At 34.6% G+C, this 20,571-nt stretch overlaps 1 protein-coding gene across 1 annotated transcript in view; it reads right to left on the bottom strand.

The window, feature by feature from the left end:
• Positions 1 to 214: 214 nt before the first annotated feature.
• The window catches only part of CFAP47 (cilia and flagella associated protein 47), a 437,978-nt gene continuing 417,621 nt past the window's right edge, over positions 215 to 20,571 (bottom strand). The window contains exons 62-63 of the mRNA XM_078364097.1: positions 11,203 to 11,371; positions 215 to 1,453 (exon numbers count right to left, since the gene is read on the bottom strand). Coding sequence (XP_078220223.1) covers positions 1,241 to 1,453; positions 11,203 to 11,371 — 382 coding nt within the window. The 3' untranslated portion in view covers positions 215 to 1,240. The remainder of the gene's footprint in view (positions 1,454 to 11,202; positions 11,372 to 20,571) is intronic.

The raw sequence follows: 20,571 nt of genomic DNA, 5'->3' as shown, positions 1-20,571 counted from the left end.
GTATCTTAAGGCTGGTCCATACTGGCTTACCTTTAATGACAAGTACCAAACAACATACTCCCTTTTACTTTGATTAATACATTATTGAAAAGGATCAGACACACATCAAAATGAACTTCCTCATGGATCATTTTGATAGATATTTATATTACTTAAATCCTGCAAAATAAAAGCAGATGAACTATATACACATATATACATGGACTTTTTAATTACTTTCTAAATAGCACATAATATTCCAAATAGAAGATATAAGACATAAACATATATTTTTAAAAGCAGATATAAGAAATGGTCAATCTTTCTGACTTGAGTGCTAAGTTAATCATCATTTTGAAGACTCACAAGCAACATATACAGGGGAAATTGAGCTTTAATAGCAACACCAGTATTTGAAATATATACACAATGAGATACCGTTCAGCCTTGAAAAAGAAGGAAATCCTGCCATTTGTGACAACATGGATGAACCTGGAAGATATGACATTAAGTAAAACAAGCTAGACACAGAAAAACAAATATTGCACGATCTCATTTACATCTGAAATCTAAAAATAGTGAACTCATACAAGAATAGAATGCTGATTACCAGGGGCTGGGTGGGGTAAGTCAGGATGATTGGGAGATGTTGGTCAAAGTATACACAATTTCAGTTAGATAGGAAGAATAAGTTCAAGAGATCTGCTGTACAACATGAGGGCAATAGTTAATAACAATGTATTATATACCTGAAAATGGCTAAGAAAGTATATTTTAAGTGTTCTTACAACAAAGATTAAGTATGTAAGGTAATACGTGTATTAATTAGCTCAGGCTAACCATGCTACAATGTATGCCTATTTCAAAATATGTTGTATACCATAAATATATACAATTTTTAATTGTAAATTAAAACATAAAGACCAACAAGCAATATCTACATGAGAAATTTAGCTTTATTAGCAATACTGTTATTAGAAATACTGTTGTCGTTTAAATTATATTTCATTTTACCACAAATATACACCTGCATGTTAAAAGTGAACCAATTCCAATATTTGCAACCAAAGTCCACTTTCAAGAAACACTCATAATTCAGAAATGAAGTATGTTATACTCAGAGAATAGATTGCATTTTAAAGGAAAATGAAATATAGAAGGCCTATTAAATTAAATTATTATTCCTCAGAAATATTCCAAAAGATGAAATAATAGTTATCAAAATTCTACATGAGACAAAGAAATATTTTGGAAAAAAATTTTATTTATACTTCTTCATCGTAGAAGCACCCTTGGTGGAGGAAGACATACTTTTTCTTATGAGCTTAATATTTTCACGGACAAAGTTATGCAGCTGAACTGGCATGTAGTCAAATGTCTTGTTAGTAGCATCAATTTTGGCTTTTGCATTTATTGGTGGCATGGTAGTTGGAGGTAATCCATTGATCTTATACATCCGGAACATTTCTTCTGTCTGGAGGCAAAGAAAGACAGAAATTTTATTTGAAATATCCAGGGACTTCAAAACATGTAGAGAAAAGTTCACTATACTTAACATCTTCTGTTTTCCATGTAGAGTATGGGAAAAGTACAAAACTGAAACCACTTATAGTGACAATTATTGTGGAAAATAAAGAAAGTAATTCACTTTATGCACTAAGAATTATTTACTAAAAAAAATCTCTCAGTGATTCTCCCTGTAGGTAAACTAGGCATGTGTCTGATAATAAGGGAAAGCTATCCATTTGGTTTGCATAAGACTGTTGTCCAGTATGAACCTCAACTAATGGAAACAATACCTTCCTAGATAAACACATTTATGAGAATTTAAGTGCAGCCACAGAAATGACTGGTAAAATATATTTAGCTGCTTGTGGATTATGAAAGTACACAGTATGTATAACCATTTTATTTTTATTTTTTAGACAGGGTCTCACTCTGTCACCCAAGCTGGAGTGCACTACCTTGGCTCACTGCAACCTCCACCACCTGGGTTGAATCAATTCTCATGCCTCAGCCATGCAAGTAGCTGAAATTACAGGTATGTGCTAACATACCTGGCTAATTTTTCTATTTTTTAAAAAATATTTGTTAGTTTTTAAGTTCTGGGGTACATGTGCAGATCTTACAGGATTGTTACATAGGTATGCACATGCCATGGTGGTTTGCTGCATCCATCCCCCAATTACCTACATTAGATATTTCACCTAATGTTATCCCTCCCCAATCTCTCCACCCCTTGCTATCTCTCCCCTAGCTCCCCACCCACCGGCAGACCCCAGTGTGTGATGTTCCCCTCTCTGTGTCCATGTGTCCTCATTGTTCAACACCCACTTATGAGTGAGAATATGTGGTATTTAGTTTTCTGTTCTCATGTCAGTTTGCTGAGAATGATGGTTTCCAAATTCATCCATGTCCCTGCAAAGGACATGAACTCATCATTTTTATGGCTGTATAGTATTTCATGGTATATACATGCCACATTTTCTTTTTCCAGTCTATCATTGATGGGCATTTGGGCTGGTTCAAATTCTTTGCTATTGTAATCGGTGCCACAATAAACATACGTGTGCATGTGTCTTTATAACAGAATGATTTATAATTCTTTGAGTATATACCCAGTAATGGGATTGCTGGGTCAAATGGTATATCCATTTCTAGATCCTTAAGGAGTCACCACACTGTATTCCACAATGGTGGAACTAATTTACACTCCCACTAACAGTGTAAAAATGTTCCTATTTTTCCATATCCTCTCCAGCATCTATTATCTCCAGATTTTTAAATGACCACCATTGTAACTGGCGTGAGATGGTATCTCAATGTGGTTTTGATTTGCATTTCTCTAATAACCAGTGATGATGAGCATTTTTTCACGTTTGTTGACTGTGTAAATGTCTTCTTTTGAAAAGTGCCTGTTCATATGCTTCACCCACTTTTGATTGGGTTGTTTTTTCTTGCATATTTGTTTTAGTTTTTTGTAGATTCTGGATATTAGCCCTTTGTCAGATGGGTAGCTTGCAAAAATATTTTTCCATTCTGTTGGTTGCCAGTTCACACTAGTGATTGTTTCTTTTCCTGTTCATAAGCTCTTAAGTTTAATTGAATCCCATTTTTCTATTTTGGTTTTTGTGACCATTGCTTTTGGTATTTTAGTCATGAAGTCCTTGCGTATGCCTACGTCCTGAATGGCATTACCTAGGTTTTCTTCTAGGGTTTTGATAGTGTTAAGTCTTATGTTTAAATCTTTAATCCATCTAGATTTAATTTTTGTATAAGGTGTAAGGAAGGGGTCCAGCTTCAGCTTTCTGCACATGGCTAGCCAGTTTTCCCAACACCATTTATCAAACAGGGATTCCTTTTCCCTTTGCTTGTTTTTGTCAGGCTTGTCAAAGATCAGATAGTTATAGGTGTTTGTCATTACTTCTGAGTCCTCTGTTCTGTTCCATTGGTCCATATCTCTGTTTTGATACCAGTATCATGCTGTTTTGCTTACGGTAGCCTTATAGTATAGTTTGAGATCAGGTAGCATGATGTCTCCAGCTTTGTTCTTTTTGCTTAGGATTGTCTTGGCTATGCAGGCTCTTTTTTGGTTCCATATGAAGTTTAAGGTGTTTTTTTTTCTAGTTCTGTAAAGAAGGTCAATGATAGTTTGATGGGGATAGAATGGAATCTATAATTTATTTTGGGCAGTATGGCCATTTTCATGATATTGATTCTTCCTAACCATGAATGTTTTTCCGTCTGTGTCCTCTCTTATTTTGTTGAACAGTGGTTGGTAGTTCTCCTTGAAGAGGTTCTTCATGTCCTTTGTTAGTTGTATTCCTAGGTATTTTGTTCTATCTGTGGCAATTGTGAATGGGAGTTTGCTCATGATTTGTCTCTCTTTAAGTCTGTTATTGGTGTAGAGGAATGCTTGTGATTTTTGCACATTGATTTTGTATCCTGAGACTTTGCTGAAGTTGCTTATGATCTTACAGAGATTTTGGGCTGAGATGATGTGGTCTCCTAAATATTCAATCATGTCATCTACAAATAGAGATAATTTGATTTCTTCTTTTACTAATTGAATACCCTTTATTTCTTTTTCTTGCCTGATTGCTCTGGCTAAAACTTCCAATACTATGTTGAACAGGAATGGTGAGAGAGGGCAACCTTGTCTAGTGACAGTTTCCAAAGGGAATGTTTCCAGTTTTTTCCCATTCAGGATGACATTGGCTGTGAGTTTGTCATAAATAGCTTTTATTATTTTGAGATATGTTCCATCAATACCTAATTTATTTGAGTTTTTAGCATAAAGGGCTGTTGAATTTTGTCAAAGGCCTTCTCTGCATCTATTGAGATAATCAAGCAGTTTTTGTCTTTGGTTCTATTTATGTGATGGATTACATTTATAGATTTGCGTATGTTGAACCAGCCTTGCATCCTTGGGATGAAGCCTACTTGATCATGATAGATAAGCTTTATGAGGTGCTTTTGCATTTGGATTGCCAGTATTTTATTGAAGATATTTGCTTTGATGTTCTTCATGGATATGGGCTTGAAATTTTATTTTTTAGTTGTGTCTCTGCCTGGTTTTGATATCAGGATGATGTTGGTCTCATACAATGAGTTAGGGAGGATTCCCTCTTTTTGTCTTGTTTGGAATAGTTTCAGAAGGAATGGTACCAGATCCTCTTTGCATGACTGGTAGAATTAGGCTGTGAAACCATCTGGACCTGGACTTTTTTTGGTTGGTAGGCTATTAATTGCTGCCTCAACTTCAGACCTTGTTATTGGTCTATTCAAGGATTCTGCTTCTTCCTGGTTTAGTCTTGGGAGGGTGTAAGTATCCAGGGATTTATCCATTTCTTCTAGGTTTATATGCATAGAGTTGTTTGTAGTAATCTCTGATGGTAATTTGTATTTCTGTGGAATTGGTGCTGATATCCCCTTTGTGGTTTTTTTGGCATCTATATGATTCTTCTCTCTTTTCTTTTTTATTAGTCTGTCTGGCAGTCTGTCTATTTTGTTGATCTTTTAAAAAGCCAGCTCCTGGATTTATTGATTTTTGAAGGGTTTTTTTGTGTCTCTATCTCCTTCAGTTCTGCTCTGATCTTAGTTCTTTCTTGTCTTCTGTTAGCTTTTGAATTTGTTTGATATTGCTCCTCTAGCTCTTTTAAATGTGATGATAGGGTGTTTATTTTAGGTATTTCCTCACTTCTCTTTTGGCATTTAGTGCTGTAAATTTCCCTCTAGATATTGCTTTAAATGCATCCCAGAGGTTCTTGTATGTTGTGTCTTCATTCTCATTGGTTTTGAAGAATATCTTTATTTCTGCTTTCATTTCATTATTTATCTAGTAATCATTCAGGAGCAGGAGCAGGTTGTTCAGTTTCCATGTAGTTGCACGGTTTTGAGTGAGTTTCTTAATCCTGAGTTCTAATTTGATTGCTCTGTGGTCTGAGAAACTGGTTGTTATGCTTTCTGTTCTTTTGCATTTGCTGAGGAGTGATTTACTTCCAATTATGTGGTCAATTTTAGAGTAGGTGTGATGTGGTGCTGAGGAGAACATATATTCTGTGGATTTGGGGTGGAGAGTTCTGTAGATGTCTATCAGGTCCACTTGGTCCAGATCTGTGTTCAAGTCCTGGATATCCTTGTTAATTTTCTGTCTCGTTGATCTGTCTAATATTGACAGTGGAGTGTTAAAGTCTCCCATTATTATTGTGAGGGAGTCTAGGTCTCTTTGTAGGTCATTAAGAACTTGCTTTATGTATCTGGTTGCTCCTGTATTGGGTGCGTATATATTTAGGATAGTTAGCTCTTCTTGTTGCATTGATCCTTTTACCATTATGTAATACCCTCCTTTGTCACTTTTGATCTTTGCTGTTTTAAAGTCAATTTTATCAGAGACTAGGATTGCCCCTGCTTTCTTTTGCCCTCCATTTGCTTGGTGAATCTTCCTCCATCCCTTTATTTTGAGTCTATGTGTGTCTTTGCACATGAGGTGGGTCTCCTGAATACAGCACACTGATGGGTCTTGACTTTTTAATCCAATTTGCCAGTCTGTGTCTTTTGATTGGGCATTTAGCCCATTTACATTTAAGGATAATATTGTTATGCGTGAATTTTATCCTGCCACTTTGATACTAGCTGGTTGTTTTGCCTATTAGTTGACACAGTTTCTTCATTGTGTCAATGGTCTTTACCATTTGGTACATTTTTGCAGTGGCTGGTACTGGTTGTTTCTTTCCATGTTTAGTGCTTCTTTCAGGAGCTCTTGTAAGGCAGGCCTGGTGGTGAGAAAATCTCTCAGCAATTGTTTGCCCATAAAGGGCAAAACTTATGAAGCTTATGAGGCTCCTCCCCTTATGAAGTTTAGTTTGGTTGGATATGAAATTCTGGGTTGAAAGTTCTTTTCTTTAAGGATGTTGAATATTGGCCCCCACTCTCTTCTGGCTTGTAGGGTTTCTGCTGATGAATATGCTGAGTCTGAGGGGATTCCCTTTGTGCATAAACCAACCTTTCTCTCTGGCTGCCGTTAGCATTCTTTCCTTCATTTCAACCCTAGTGAATCTGACAATTATGTGCCTTGGGGCTGCTCTTTTTGAGGAATATCTTTGAGTTGTTCTCTGTCTTTCCTGGATTTGAATGTTGGCCTGCCTTGTTAGGTTGGGAAAGTTCTCCAGGATAATATCCTGAATAGTGTTTTCCATCTTGGATTCCTTCTCCCTGTCACATTCAGGTATACTGACCAAATATAGATTAGGTCTTTTCACATAATCCCATTGTTCTTGGAGGCTTTGTTCATTTCTTTTCACTCTTTCTTCACTAATCTTGCCTTCTCATTTTATTTCATTGAGTTGATCTTTAATCTCTGATATCCTTTCTTCTGCTTGATTGATTCAGCTGTTGAAACTTGTGTATGCCTCATGAAATTCTTGTGCTGTGTTTTTCAGCTTCAAGCAATTTACATTCTTCTCCAAGCTGGTTATTCTAGTTAGCATTTCATCTAACCTTTTTTCAAGGTTGTTAGTTTCTTGGCATTGGGTTAGAACATGTTCCTTTAGCTCAGAGAAGTTTGTGATTACCCACCTTCTGAAGCCTGCTGCTGTCAATTTGTCAAACTCATTCTCCATCTGGTTTTGTTCCCCTGCTGGTGAGGGGTTGTGATCCCTTGGAGGAGGAGAGGCCTTCTTGGTTTTGGTAATTTCAGCCTTTTTGTACTAGTTTTTTCCCCGTTTTCATGGATTTATCTATCTTTGGTCTTTGAAGTTGGTGACTTTTGAATGGGGTCTATGAATGTATGTCCTTTCTGTTGATGTTGAGTATATTTCTTTCTGTTTTTTAGTTTTCCTTCTAACAGTCAGGCCCCTCTGCTGCAGGACTGCTGGAGATCCACTCCAGACTTTGATTGCCTGGGAATCACCCATGAGGGCTGCAGAACTGCAAGGATTGCTGCCTCTTCCTTCCTCTGGTAACTGTGTCCCAGAAGGGTACCTGCCAGATGTCAACCAGAGCTCTCTTGTATGAGGTGATTCTTTGGATATACGGAGTTCAGGGAGCCACTTGAGAGCCAGTCTGTCCCTTATCAGAGCTCAAGTGCTGTGCTGGGAGCTCCGTTGCTCCCTTCAGAGCTGCTGGGCAGGGATGTTTAAGTCTGCTGCAGTAGAACTCACGTCTGCCCCTTTTCCCAGGTGCTTTGTCCTGGGAATGGGGGTCTTTATTTGTAAGTCCTTGATGTGCTGCTGCCTTTTTTCAGAGATGCCCTGCCCAGCAATAAGGGAGTCTAGTCACAGTCTGCCTATAGAGGCATTGATGAACTGCTGCAGGCTCCACCCAGCTGCTGTGTAAACTTCCTCGCAATTTTGTTTACACAGGTAAGGTTAGAACTGTCTCAGAAATGGCAGGCTGCCTCGGTAATGGCAGATTGCCTCAGTAGTGGTGGACTACCTTGGTGTGTGTGTGCATGTGTATGGAATTTGTTCATACTCTTCATTCCAAAAAGCTATACAATACTAATAGGCTTATTTTATGAAATAAAAGTTGAACATTACAGTTTTACATATAGCCAAATTTCTTCAGTCTAACTGTAAATAAAAGGAACTATCCATGTATATTTAGAAAAACATTTTAAAGATAATAACTTTATATCTTCTGTCCCCAATCTCCCATTGAAAATATAAATACAAAAAAGAAGTTAAAATAATATAAGAATAAGTTAATACTTCCATATTACTAACATCTCATAGAATTACTGCATTGATTTTTTACAAAAGAATGCCAAATTGACAATTATATTTCTTAACTATTTCTTTAAAGAAATAAAAAAAAATAAACAGATGAAACTTCCACATTTGGATTGTGTCTCTGTGTTCTGAAAAGAGATCAGCCAAAGTGAATGATCTCATGAAATGAATAATCAAAGTTGTTGCATATTTCTTTTATTTCCAAAGTTACCATTAAGAAAACCCTATTTTTAAGGCTTAGTTATGCGAATGGAAACAACTGATAATTATCCATTAGCACATGTTGTCTGTGTCCACCCACAACCCTCAGATATTTTCATATCACTGCCTGCCTCAACTTTCAATTGTGAGATTGAAAGTTGTCTTTAGCCTGAAAGCCCTTATTGTAAAATATGTGTGAAACTTTATAGAACAATTTTGCATCTCTTTTGCTCAAGATTGTTCAGAAACCCCAGAAGGCTTCTCTACTGGTGCCATAGTTTGAACAATCCCTGAGAGCATTCTTCAATCAATGATTGGAATAGTGGCAGTTACTGTATAAGTAACCAAACTTTCTTAATCTTTCAGCTGTGAAAACTCTGAGTTATGCGTTCCACACCATTTCCCAGAGATCTTCCATGGAATTTGTTTCTAGTTGCTCACTGTGGCAGATGCCTGGATAAATTTCTTCCCCTTCCCTATCTCACATCCTGTCCTCCCTACATCTGTTAATTGAGTTCACATAGTAAATATGCTACTTGGATTTCAATCCTTATTTCAACATCTGCTTCTGAGGAAATACAAACCAAGTTATTTACAATGCCATTTCCCACAGTTTCATGCCTAATGATCTATTCCTTTAAAAGCAAACAGGAACTATCAATGTTTGGTTATGTCTCTAGTTATAACAGGAATATCTCTATATAAATATTACTTATATAAATACTATATTACTTATATATTATAAATGAAATCACAATCATATATAATCTTATATATTACTGTATACAATATATGAATAATTTATATAAGTATAAAGCTAAGGCATCATATAGTTTATATTAGACAATTATAATGCTCACATTTTCATAAACTAAGATTTATCACATCCACCAATGGAAAATTGAGCAGATTTACTACTCTCTTTGAGTAGCACTGCTTTCTGTAAAACAGACTAAATAAGTAAACTTTAGTCTCTCAAAGCTAGCGCTATATATCTTGTTTACTAGTGGGAAAAGATAGCTTTTAATAACTTCAAGTGTGATTTAATGAAATGAGAAATTGTGAAACTTGTGAACAAGATTATTGAAGTTCGTTTGGGCTAATATTTAATTAACATGTTCTTTAATCATTTTTATTTCCAAGTGAAGCAAAACGAAGATCATATAGTTACAAACATTGACTTAACACTTAAAATCATTCATTTAAATGGATTCTTCAATCATTTTGATGATAATGCAAATAATATTTTTGATTTAGATAATGCTTTAATGACTTAATGGTTCTATTTATATAATGTTCTAGAAATTATAAGATTAGTGGTTGTCAGGGGAAGGGCAAGAATTACAGTGTTGGATATGCTTAGCACAAGGTAACCCTTTATAGAGAAGGTGGGGAAGGGAGTGGGCATATAGGTGAAGCAGAATTGGCCATAAGTTGATAAATGTTCATACTGGATAATTAGTGCATGGAGATGAATTATGCTATTTCTGCACATATTTGGAATTTTCAATAATAAAAGTAGAATTCAGAAAATCATGATTTTTTTAATGTTTCAAACTCAATTTTCCCTAAATAAACTTTATCAAATTGTACCACTTCAGGCTAAAAAATGGCATATTCTCTGTTGTTTCCATGTAACAACTTGTTCCCTCACATAAAATCTTTAATTGTGTTGCCAGTAATTTTGTCAAATCGACACAGAGAAATCGGGCACAGGTTTTGTTGGTAAAGCCTTCTGTTAATTGCAGAAGTGTCTACTGTATGCTAGATAAAAATGAACATAATTTTAATTTGAAAATATTTTTAAAGATGCCATTTAATCCCCTTAAAGCAAACAAGCAAGTACGATATGGTCACTTTAAATTATGTATCAATATAGGCAACAGGGTATGTGCAAAATGTCAACAAACACTTTACCTTCTTACTATGTACATTGTAAGGATTCTTTGAAAAATAAAAAAAATAGAAATAACTTCCTTAAACAATATTCAATATTTTTACTCTGTTCATTAAAATAATATTTTTTTCTGCCTATGGTACTGCCTAATTATTGCTTTATTCAGAAATCTAGAAATCACTTTTGCACCAGGAGTTGTGTGTATATGACAACATGCTCTGTGTCCCTTTGCTATTGAAAGTAGACAGTGGTAATAGATATCTTTTCAGAAATGGTTTGAACATTGTACTTAGACTAGAAATTCTTACTATAAAATATGTGTGAAATGTTATAGCTCAACTTTGGTTCCTGAATAAATGTTCAAAATTGTATTTACCTTAACTGTTAATAAAATGATCACTTTAACAGATAATTAATGGCTCACATCATGTTTTTCAATTCAAAATAAATGTTACCTTCTATTCCTTTTTTATGTTAGACTTCAACATCTTGACAATACTCTGTCTTAATTAAAGGCTCCAAAATCCCTATCTTGAATAAACTAAAGTTAATGAAGTCCTTGAATAGGTATGCTACAGAAAGTGATACATAACTATACAAATCACTTTACAGTCATTATTTGTTTCTTCCACAATTCCTTAATATGGAACGAAAAGTATTTTTTAAACTTTCCTCTAGTGTTGATAATTTTTTTGTTCTATACCATACTTAAAATACTGCTCTTGGACAAAAGAAGAGTAAGCCTAGAGAGAGCAGTTGAGATAAGTTGACTTTTTAACACAGCAAAATTGTTATTCTTTACCTGTAACCATTTAGTAAAACCTTTTCTTCCTAGTTTGTTTAGTGTCTCTAGTTGCATCAAACATCCTTGACTACTGCCTTTATAGAACTCACCTGTATTACTAATGTTGCTTTATATTTCCTACAGTACATTTTAGGTTTAAATCCTACAATGATTGGAGTTCCGTTTGTGTTAAAAGGAAGAAGTTTTCCAACCTCTGGTCTTACAGAAAACTCAGGATCACTGCCAGGTAGGAAGTATGCAGTGAATGGCTCAGGATATCTGGAACAAAAGTACAAAATTCAGCTTATTAAACTTGATCATTATCTCATTCTCTTTGTGAGAACTTGAGTAGAATTTAAATCATGCTACAATAGGCCTAGGTAAATATGAATGCTGAATGCTTACCAAATAATAGTGAGGAGGCATTTTTAAAAAATTACTGAAAAGAGTTATTCTTCTCAGGGTGACAAAATGAAAATTCTAAAGGTTTTTAAAGTCACATCTTACATTTTTAATGCACAAAGAAGCCAGGTACAGTGGCTCATACATACAATCCCAGAATTTTGGGAGGCCGAGGCAGGTGGATCACTTGAGGTCAGGAGTTGAAGACCAGCCTGGCCAACATGACAAAACCCCATCTCTACTAAAAGTACAAAAATTAGTTGGGCATGGTGGTATGTGCTTATAATCCCAGCTACTCAGGAGGCTGAAGCAAGAGAATGACTTGAACCCAGGAGATGGAGGTTGCAATGAGCCCAGATCATACCATCGCACTCCAGCCCAGGTGACAGAGTAAGATTGTTCGGTGGCTCACACTTGTAATCCCAGCACTTTGGGAGGCCAAGGCAGATGGATCATCTGAGGTCAGGAGTTCAATACCAGCCTGGCCAACATGGTGAAACCCCATTTCTACTAAAAATACAAAAAAAAAAAATAGCAAAGCATGGTGGTGTGTGCCTGAAATCCCAGTTACTCAGGAGGCTGAGACAGGAGAATTGCTTGAACCCAGGAGGCAGAGGTTGCAGTGAGCCGAGATCGCACCATTGCACTCTAGCCAAGGCAACAAGAACAAAACTGTCTCAAAATAATAATAATACACAAATTAAAAAACATTGAATATATATGACAACATGTTCTGTGTGCCCATGCAAAAAGAACTTGTGCAAAAAACTCTGGTCAGAGCTTTCAATACTATGTTGAATACAAGTGACAAGAGAATGCGATCTCATTCACAATTGTACAAAAAGAATAAAACACTTAGGACTACAGCTAACCAGAGAGGTAAAATATTTCTATAATGAGAATTACAAAACAGTGCTCAAATAAATCAGATAGGACACAAACAAATGAAAAAAGACTCCATGCTCATGGATAGGAAGAATCAATATTGTTAAAATGGCCATACTGCCCAAAGCAATTTATAGATTCAATGCTATTCCTATCAAACTACCAATGACATTCTTCACAGAATTAGAAAAACACCTGAATAGCCAAGGGAATCTTAATTAAAGTAGCAAGGCTAGAGGCATAATCTTACCAGAATTCAAACTATGCAACAAGGCTATAGCAACCAAAGCAGCAAGGTACTAGTAGAAAATCAGACACATAGACCAATGGAACAGAATAGAGAGCCCAGAAATAATGCCATCTTTGAAAAAGCTGACAAAAACAAGCAATGGGGAAAGGACTATCCATTCAATAAATGATGCTGGGATAACTGGCTGGCCATATGCAGAAGATTGAAGTGGGACCCTTACCTTATACCACATACAAAAGTCAACTCAAGATGGATTAAAGACTTAAATTTAAAATCCCAAATCACAAAATATCTGGAAGAAAACCCAGGCAATACCATTCTAAGAACAAGCAAAGATTTCACAATGAACCTGACAAAAGCAATTGCAACTAGAACAATTTTTTTACAAAAGGGATTTAATTAAACTAAAGAGCTCCTGCACAGCAAATGACACTATCAACAGAGTAAACAACCTACAGAATAGATTATTGGTAAATCATGCATCTGACAAAGGTCTAATATCTAGTATCTATAAGAAACTTATATTTACAAGAAGAAAACAACCCCATTAAAAAGTGGGCAAAGGACATGAATAGACACTTTTCAATAGAAGATATACATGTGGCCAAAGAGCATATGAAAAAATGTTTAACATCACAAATAATGTAAGAAATACAAATCAAAACCACAATGAGATATCATCTCACATCAATCAGAATGGCCATTATTAAAATGCCAAAGGAAAATAACATGCTGATGAGGTTGCAGAGAAAATGGAACACACATACATTGCTGGTGGAAGTGTAATGCTTTATGTCTATAGAAGCAAACCAGCACTACCCCAGGCATTTTCAAATGCCACCTAAGGGGGGCGATATTGCCCTGGTTACTTCCAAACCTGTTTTTTTGCTCTTTGTTGGCACTGTCTCAACTATGTGACTCTAACTTGTAAAGTTCTATATACATCTACACGAAGATTTTTGATAAATAGCCCCAACAGTCCCCTTTTAATGGAGGTCAAGATGGCTTCCAAAAGGTTTTTCTTCACCCAGTATAGTTTGCAAGGTTTCTATTTCTTGGTTTATAGTTTTTTCTATGGACTCCTATGCTCAAGCAAGCTACAAAGAAGCACAAATTTAAAAATCAGATGAAAATAGAGCTTCTCTGTTTCAATACTAAGGGTTTGTGTGTACAGTGTCAGTGAGGAGGGTGAATAGGAATGGGGATAGTGAAGTATGATTTAAAAATAATCTTAATTGAAAAGGATAAGACTGATACAAGTACAGACTCTACTGAGGACAGATTTTTATATAAATTATATAAATTTTATTAAAAAATATAAATTATATATACAGAATTTATATAAAAAGCTATATAAAAATATATTTACACACTTTGGGAGGCCGAGGTGGGTGGATCACGAGGTCAAGAGATTGAGACCATCCTGGTCAACATGGTGAAACCCTGTCTCTACTAAAAATACAAAAAATTAGCTGGGCATGGTGGCGCATGCCTGTAATCCCAGCTACTCGGGAGGCTGAGGCAGGAGAATTACCTGAACCCAGGAGGCGGAGATAGCGGTGAGCCGAGATTGCGCCATTGCACTCCAGCCTGGGTAACGAGAGCAAAACTCCGTCTCAAAAAAAAAAAAAAAAAATATATATATATATATATATATATATAATTTTTAAATTAATTTATTTATAAATCTACATATGAATATATGAATATAACATATTAATATTATAGCATATTAATAATTTATATAATCTATTCATAATTTATATATAAAGATTTTTATATAAGTTATATCTTCCTTTATATGGCATTCCTTAAATTATACTTTCCCATAAGATGTAAGATACTTATTCTGCCTGTAGCTGCCAAAGCTAATGATGAGTATAACTCTCTAAGAGAACAGGAATGTTTAGTAGCTTTCTCAGGGATGTTGATATGGAAAATATATCTAGGCAAATCTGCCGTATTTGTTAGCCTGCCACAGTTCAGAATGGCCTGAATCTAAAATTTACAGGATGACAAGCTAAGGTAGGAATGTAAAGAAGGGTATCTCTGGGATAGGACCAGAGATATTGGAGGGGGGAGTTGAGCCATCTTCCTTAAATGTGCACCCCACCCACTAAGCATCGACAAGTCTAGAACTTACTTTATTCTTCACTGTGGTTGTGTAAACATTTGTTTGTGTGTGTGTGTGTGTGTGTGTGTGAGAGAGAGAGAGAGAGACAGCGATATCTAGTTTGTAGTAGCATACAAATTAAATTCTATATATGCTAAACATTTAGTAGGCATGTGACAATCATTTACTATTATTATTATTATTATTATTGTATTGTTTTTAGGTAGCTCAGACAAGGAAATTAGAAACAGCAGTGAATGATCATGAATAATCACTTAAGTGAGTTCATATTGTCCTAAATTTGACACAGCTCTGATCTTTACTGGAAACAAATTATTTTTAGTTCTTTTTCTTGATAACAATATTATTAAGCATGGTAGACAACTTGTGTCTTGGGAGACATCCCCTTTCATATGTTTGTGACAAGAATGTGGCAGCCATTCTCTAAGGTAAAAATAATTGTATTCATAAAATTAAAATAGCTGCTCACATAAATACTGACTAATGCTAGAAAGTTGATGCTAATGCATAGAGGAGATATGTAAGATTTCCAAAGGGGAAAATTTCTGTTAATTTTTACATGTTTTTAGAAATTATAAAAACACTTTTTCATCTCCATCTGGAGCATTTAAAAGCTGTTTGTTTCAGTCAGTGGAACATCCTTGAGAAAACTGCTTACAAAACAATTTCATCAAGTTTTTTTAATGTGTCATCATTTATTTTATTTTTAGACAAAGTCTTGCTCTGTCGCCGAGGCTGCTGAAGTGCAGTGATGGGATTTTGGCTCGCCACAACCTCCACCTTGGGGTTTAAGCAATTCTCCTGCCTCAGCCTCCTGAGTAGTGCGTGCCACTGCACTAGGCTAATTTTTTTTTTTTTTTTTTTTTAGTAGAGATGGGGTTTCACCATGTTGGCCAGGCTGGTCTTGAACTTCTGAACTCAGGTAATTTGCCCATCTCAGCCTCCCAAAATGCTATGCCTACAGAAGTGAGCCACCATGCCCAGCCACCATCATTTCTTTTTAAGACAGTAGCTTTATTGTTATTGTTAGAAATAAATGGAGACCCAGCTGTGGTGTAAAAGTGTTAATGAATTAGAGAGGATTTAAACAATGTGGGCAGCATGATTCACTAAAGATTTCTTAAATTATATGTATTCAGGTGTGTGGTTATTATATGTATATGTGTGTATATATATACACACACACAGCCCTACACTTAGTTTTCTTAATGAAAATGCTCATCTACAGATTTTCACTTTATAACAAGACAATTTCTATGTAGATGATCCCAAATGATTATTTCAAAATATGATTAGGTTATATTACTAAGAAACCATTTGTTTCTAATTTCTATACTCTACCTGAACTGAGTTGGACTTAGTGGCTATGAGATGGTATAGTTCTCACTTCCTAAGATTTACCTTGTAGTTTTTTGTGTAATTCATAATGCTCATTTTTATGAAAATAATTTTTAAATGTTATCACAAAAGGCAGACATTAGTAAAAACTAGGATATTCAGAAAAATAAGAAAATGATATTCTCAGAAGTTTTACTTCTTGCTAATCACTGACATGCATATAAAATATTTTAAGAATAGCTAAACTATTTTGATACTTTGAACTGTTATGTTTTTATAATAATTCTTCAGAATACTTTGTATTATTATGTTTAAAATTACCCTTTGATACACTAACACTTTACATATTTAATTTAGGAAACAGAGTAGCTACCACTATAGGGTTTGCCATGCATCTTTGTCCTTCTTTCCTTTCCCTGTATTCCCAGTACACACACAAAAATGTAGTCACTAGGATAGGGGGTCATTCCTTTTTAGAACTTATTTTACTCCTGATTCCCTAAAGAAAAAGGAAATATTACTGGGTTCATAAGGAAGCAGTCAAATCCTGACATCTTTAAAAAGTGTGCAAAGGATCTGAACAGACATTTGTCAAAAGACGACTTACAAATGATCAATGGGTACATTAAAAACGCTCAACGTCATTAATCTTCAGAGAAATGCAAATCAAAACTACAATGAGCTATCATCTCACTCTAGTTAAAATGACTATTAGGAAAAAGAGAAAAAATAAATGCTGGTAAGAATGCAGAGAAAAGGGAACTCATATACTGCTTGTGGGAATGTAAATTAATACAACCATTATGGAAAATGGTATGGAGATTTCTCAGATAAACTAAAACTATAACTACTTTATGATCTAGTAACCCTACTATTGGTTATTTATCCAATGGAAAGAAAACAAGTATATCAAATGGAGATGTGCACACCCCTATTTACTACAGAACGTTTCACAATAACCACGATAGGAAATCAACTTAAGTGTCCATTAATAGATTCATGGAAAAAGAAAATGAGGCATATTTACACAATGAAATACTACTCAGCCATAAAAATCATGAAGTCCTTTCATTTGCAGCAACATGGATGAAAATAGAGGTCATTATGTTAATGAAATAAGCCAGGCACAGAAAGACAAATATCATATGTTCTCACTTATAGGTGAGAGCTAAAAATGTTGACCCCATGGAGATAGACAGTACAATGATAGTTACCAGATGTGGTGATGGGTGAGGAGGTGGGGTAAAGAGAGGTTGGTTAATGAGCACAAACATACAGTTAGATAGAAATAATAAATTCTAGTGTTAGCTAGACTAGTAGACTGACTATAGTTAACTATAATTTCTTGTTTCAAAATAGCTAGAACAGAAGATTTCAAATGTTCCCAACACAAAGAAATGATAAGTGTTTGAGGTGATGGGTATCCTAAACACCAAGATTTTATCATTACACATTGTGTGCAAGTATCATAATACCATATGTAACCCATAAAGGTGTATAATTGTTAGGAGTCCATCAATCAATAAATAACATGTATAGCAAAAACAGTCTTGGAAAAAAGAAACATCTACAATTATATACAGAGATATCAACACTTCTCTCTCATCAATTATTAGAACTACTGAACAGAAAATTAGGGGGAAAAAAACAAAAAATAAAAATTAAAAATTAAAAAACCTTAAATAAAACCATCAACAAACATGCTCTAACAGATATTTGTAGAACACTCCATCTACCTCTATTCTGTTGATTTCTATTTTTATCCATAGGCCCTCTGCCCAAGCAAATTGCTCAGAAGCTCAAATGATTAAATTTCTACAGAGTATGTTTTCTGGTCATGATGAAATCTAATTAAAAATCAATAAGAGAAAGACAACAAAAATCCTCAAACACTTGTAAATTAAGTGTCTCTCTTCTAAATAATCCCTGGGTCAAAAAAGAAATATCAAAGGAATTACAAATACTAAACAAATATGAAAAAAACAACATACTAAATTTGTGAAATACAGCTAAAGCAGTATCCAGAAGGAAATTTATAATACTAAATAACATAGAAAAAAGAAAAGGCCTCAAATCAACAATCTGAGCTCCACTTCAGGAAACTAGAAAATTAAGAAAAATCCACAATAAGTAAAGGAAAGAAAACAAAAATGGGAGCAAAAATCAATTTAAAACAGAAAAATCGAGAAAACCAATGAAATTAAAAGCTGGTTCTTTACCAAAACTCAATGAAACTGACACACTTCTAACATGACTGGTAGTGGTTAAAAGGAGAAGCTGCAAATGATCAATTTCAGAAATAAAAGAGGAGATATTACACAGACTCTGCAAGTCTCAACAGATTCTTAAGGAAGTATACTGAACAACTTTATACAATGTTTGACAATTTAGAATAAATGAAACGATTACTTGAAAAGCGCAGACTACCAAAACTCATCCAGTATGAAATAAATTACCTTACTTGACATCTTAGAGTAATTAAATCTATAATTTTAAAAAGCTTCTGAAAAAGAAATCTTCAGTCTCAGATGATTTCAGTGGATAATTCTATGAAACATTCAAAAGATAATTATAACCAATTCTAAACATTATCTTCAAAAAATGGAAGAGAAGGGAACATTTCTAACTCATGTTTTGATAACAGCAGTACTCAGATTGGAAAACCAGACAAAAAGAATGCAATAATAATAATTAAAATTAAAAATTTAAAATTAAAAATCAAACTATAGCCCAATACTTCTATGTAGTTAGACACAAAAATAATGACCAATTAGAGCAAATTCAATGCAATAATGCATATAAAAATACATAACAATACCAAGTGGATTTTATTACAGGAATGTAAATCTGGTTCAATATTTTTAAATTCAATCAATGTAACCCACCATTTCAACAAGTTATATAAGAAGCATTTGACATAAACACATATTCTTGGTAGGACCTTCAAAAAAATTAGACATGGGGAATTAGGAATTGTTTCCCCAAATATATGTTGAAGTCCTAACTCCAGTGCCTATGAATATGACCTTATTTTAATATAGAGTCATATCAGATGTAATCAAGCCAGGATGAGGTCATTATGAATTTTTAATGCAATATAACTGGTTTTATAAGAAGAGGAGAAGATATACAGACAGGGACACACAGAGAGAATGGCATGTGATGATGAAGGCAGGGATTGGAGTGATATATGTACAAGCCAATGAACTCTAAGGATAGCTGGCAACACCAGAAGCTAAGAGAAACTCATAGATCAGATTCTTCCCTAGGGCCTGAAGAGAAAGTATGGCTCTGCTGACACATTATTTTTTAAATTTCTAGTCTCCAAAACTGTGAGAAGATACATTTCTGTTGTTTTAAGCCACCTAGTTTGTAGTAGTTTGTTACAGCAGCCCTAGGAAACTAATACAGAGATGAACAGCTTCCTCCACCTGTTGAAAGTTACCTTAAAATACTATGCAGCTAACATCATATGTAATGGTGAAAGGTTGAATGCTTTCTACCTAAGTTTGGAAAAAAAGGCAATGATGTCTACTCTCATCAGTCTTATTCGATATAGTACTGGCAGTCCTAGCCAGTGAAATGAGGCATAAAAGGGGGAAAAAATTCATATAGGTTGAAAATGAAGAAATATAACTATCCCTTTGTGTGGAAGACATGATTGTCTATATAGAAAATGCCAAGGAATCCAAAAGCAATGCTTGTAGAATAAATAACTGTTCAGAAAACTCAGAAGATACAAAATAAGCACACATACCAATAGCACTTCTAAATACTAGCAACAAACGTGGAGACTGAAATTGAAAATACAATAGCATTTGTAATCACTCTAAAAGTACAACGTCTAGATGAAAATGTATCAAAACCTGTACAGAGTCTATAATCTGAAAGTTATAAAACACCAATGAAAGAAATCAAAGATCTAAGAAAATTGAGAGATCTACCATATGTGGTATGGATTAGTAAAATATATAGTAGTGTATGTAACACAGTAAAAATGTCAAATGTTAGCAATTTGATATATAAGCTTAATAAATTTCTTTTACAATAACATAAGAATTTTGTAGACATAGATAAGCTTATTTTTATAATATATATACAGAGGTAATGGAAGTAGAAGAGCTAAAATAATTTTAAAAGGAACTCATAAAGTGAGAGGAATCACTCTACCTGACCGTGGTGTTATTAGCAATGGATAAAGAGAAAGAATAGAAAACCCCAAACTAGATTGACACAAATACATCCACCTTGACTTTGGACAAAGTTTCAAAATCAATTCAATGGAGGAAAGATAGTCTTTTAAACAAACGTTGTTGGACATCCTTAAGGAAAATGAACCCCCAACCTAAACCCCATGCCATATCCAACAGTTAACTTAAAATATATAATGGCTTTAAGTTTGAAACACAAAACTCTAAAATTTTTAAAAGAGAACATGAAAGAAAATCTTTGGGATTTTGTAAGAGATGG

This window comes from Callithrix jacchus, chromosome X (genome assembly GCF_049354715.1).
Source record: "Callithrix jacchus isolate 240 chromosome X, calJac240_pri, whole genome shotgun sequence".
NCBI classification, from domain to species: Eukaryota; Metazoa; Chordata; class Mammalia; order Primates; family Cebidae; genus Callithrix; species Callithrix jacchus.
The sequence above is the reverse complement of the archived record's forward strand: the minus strand, read 5'-3'. Positions and strand labels throughout refer to the sequence as shown.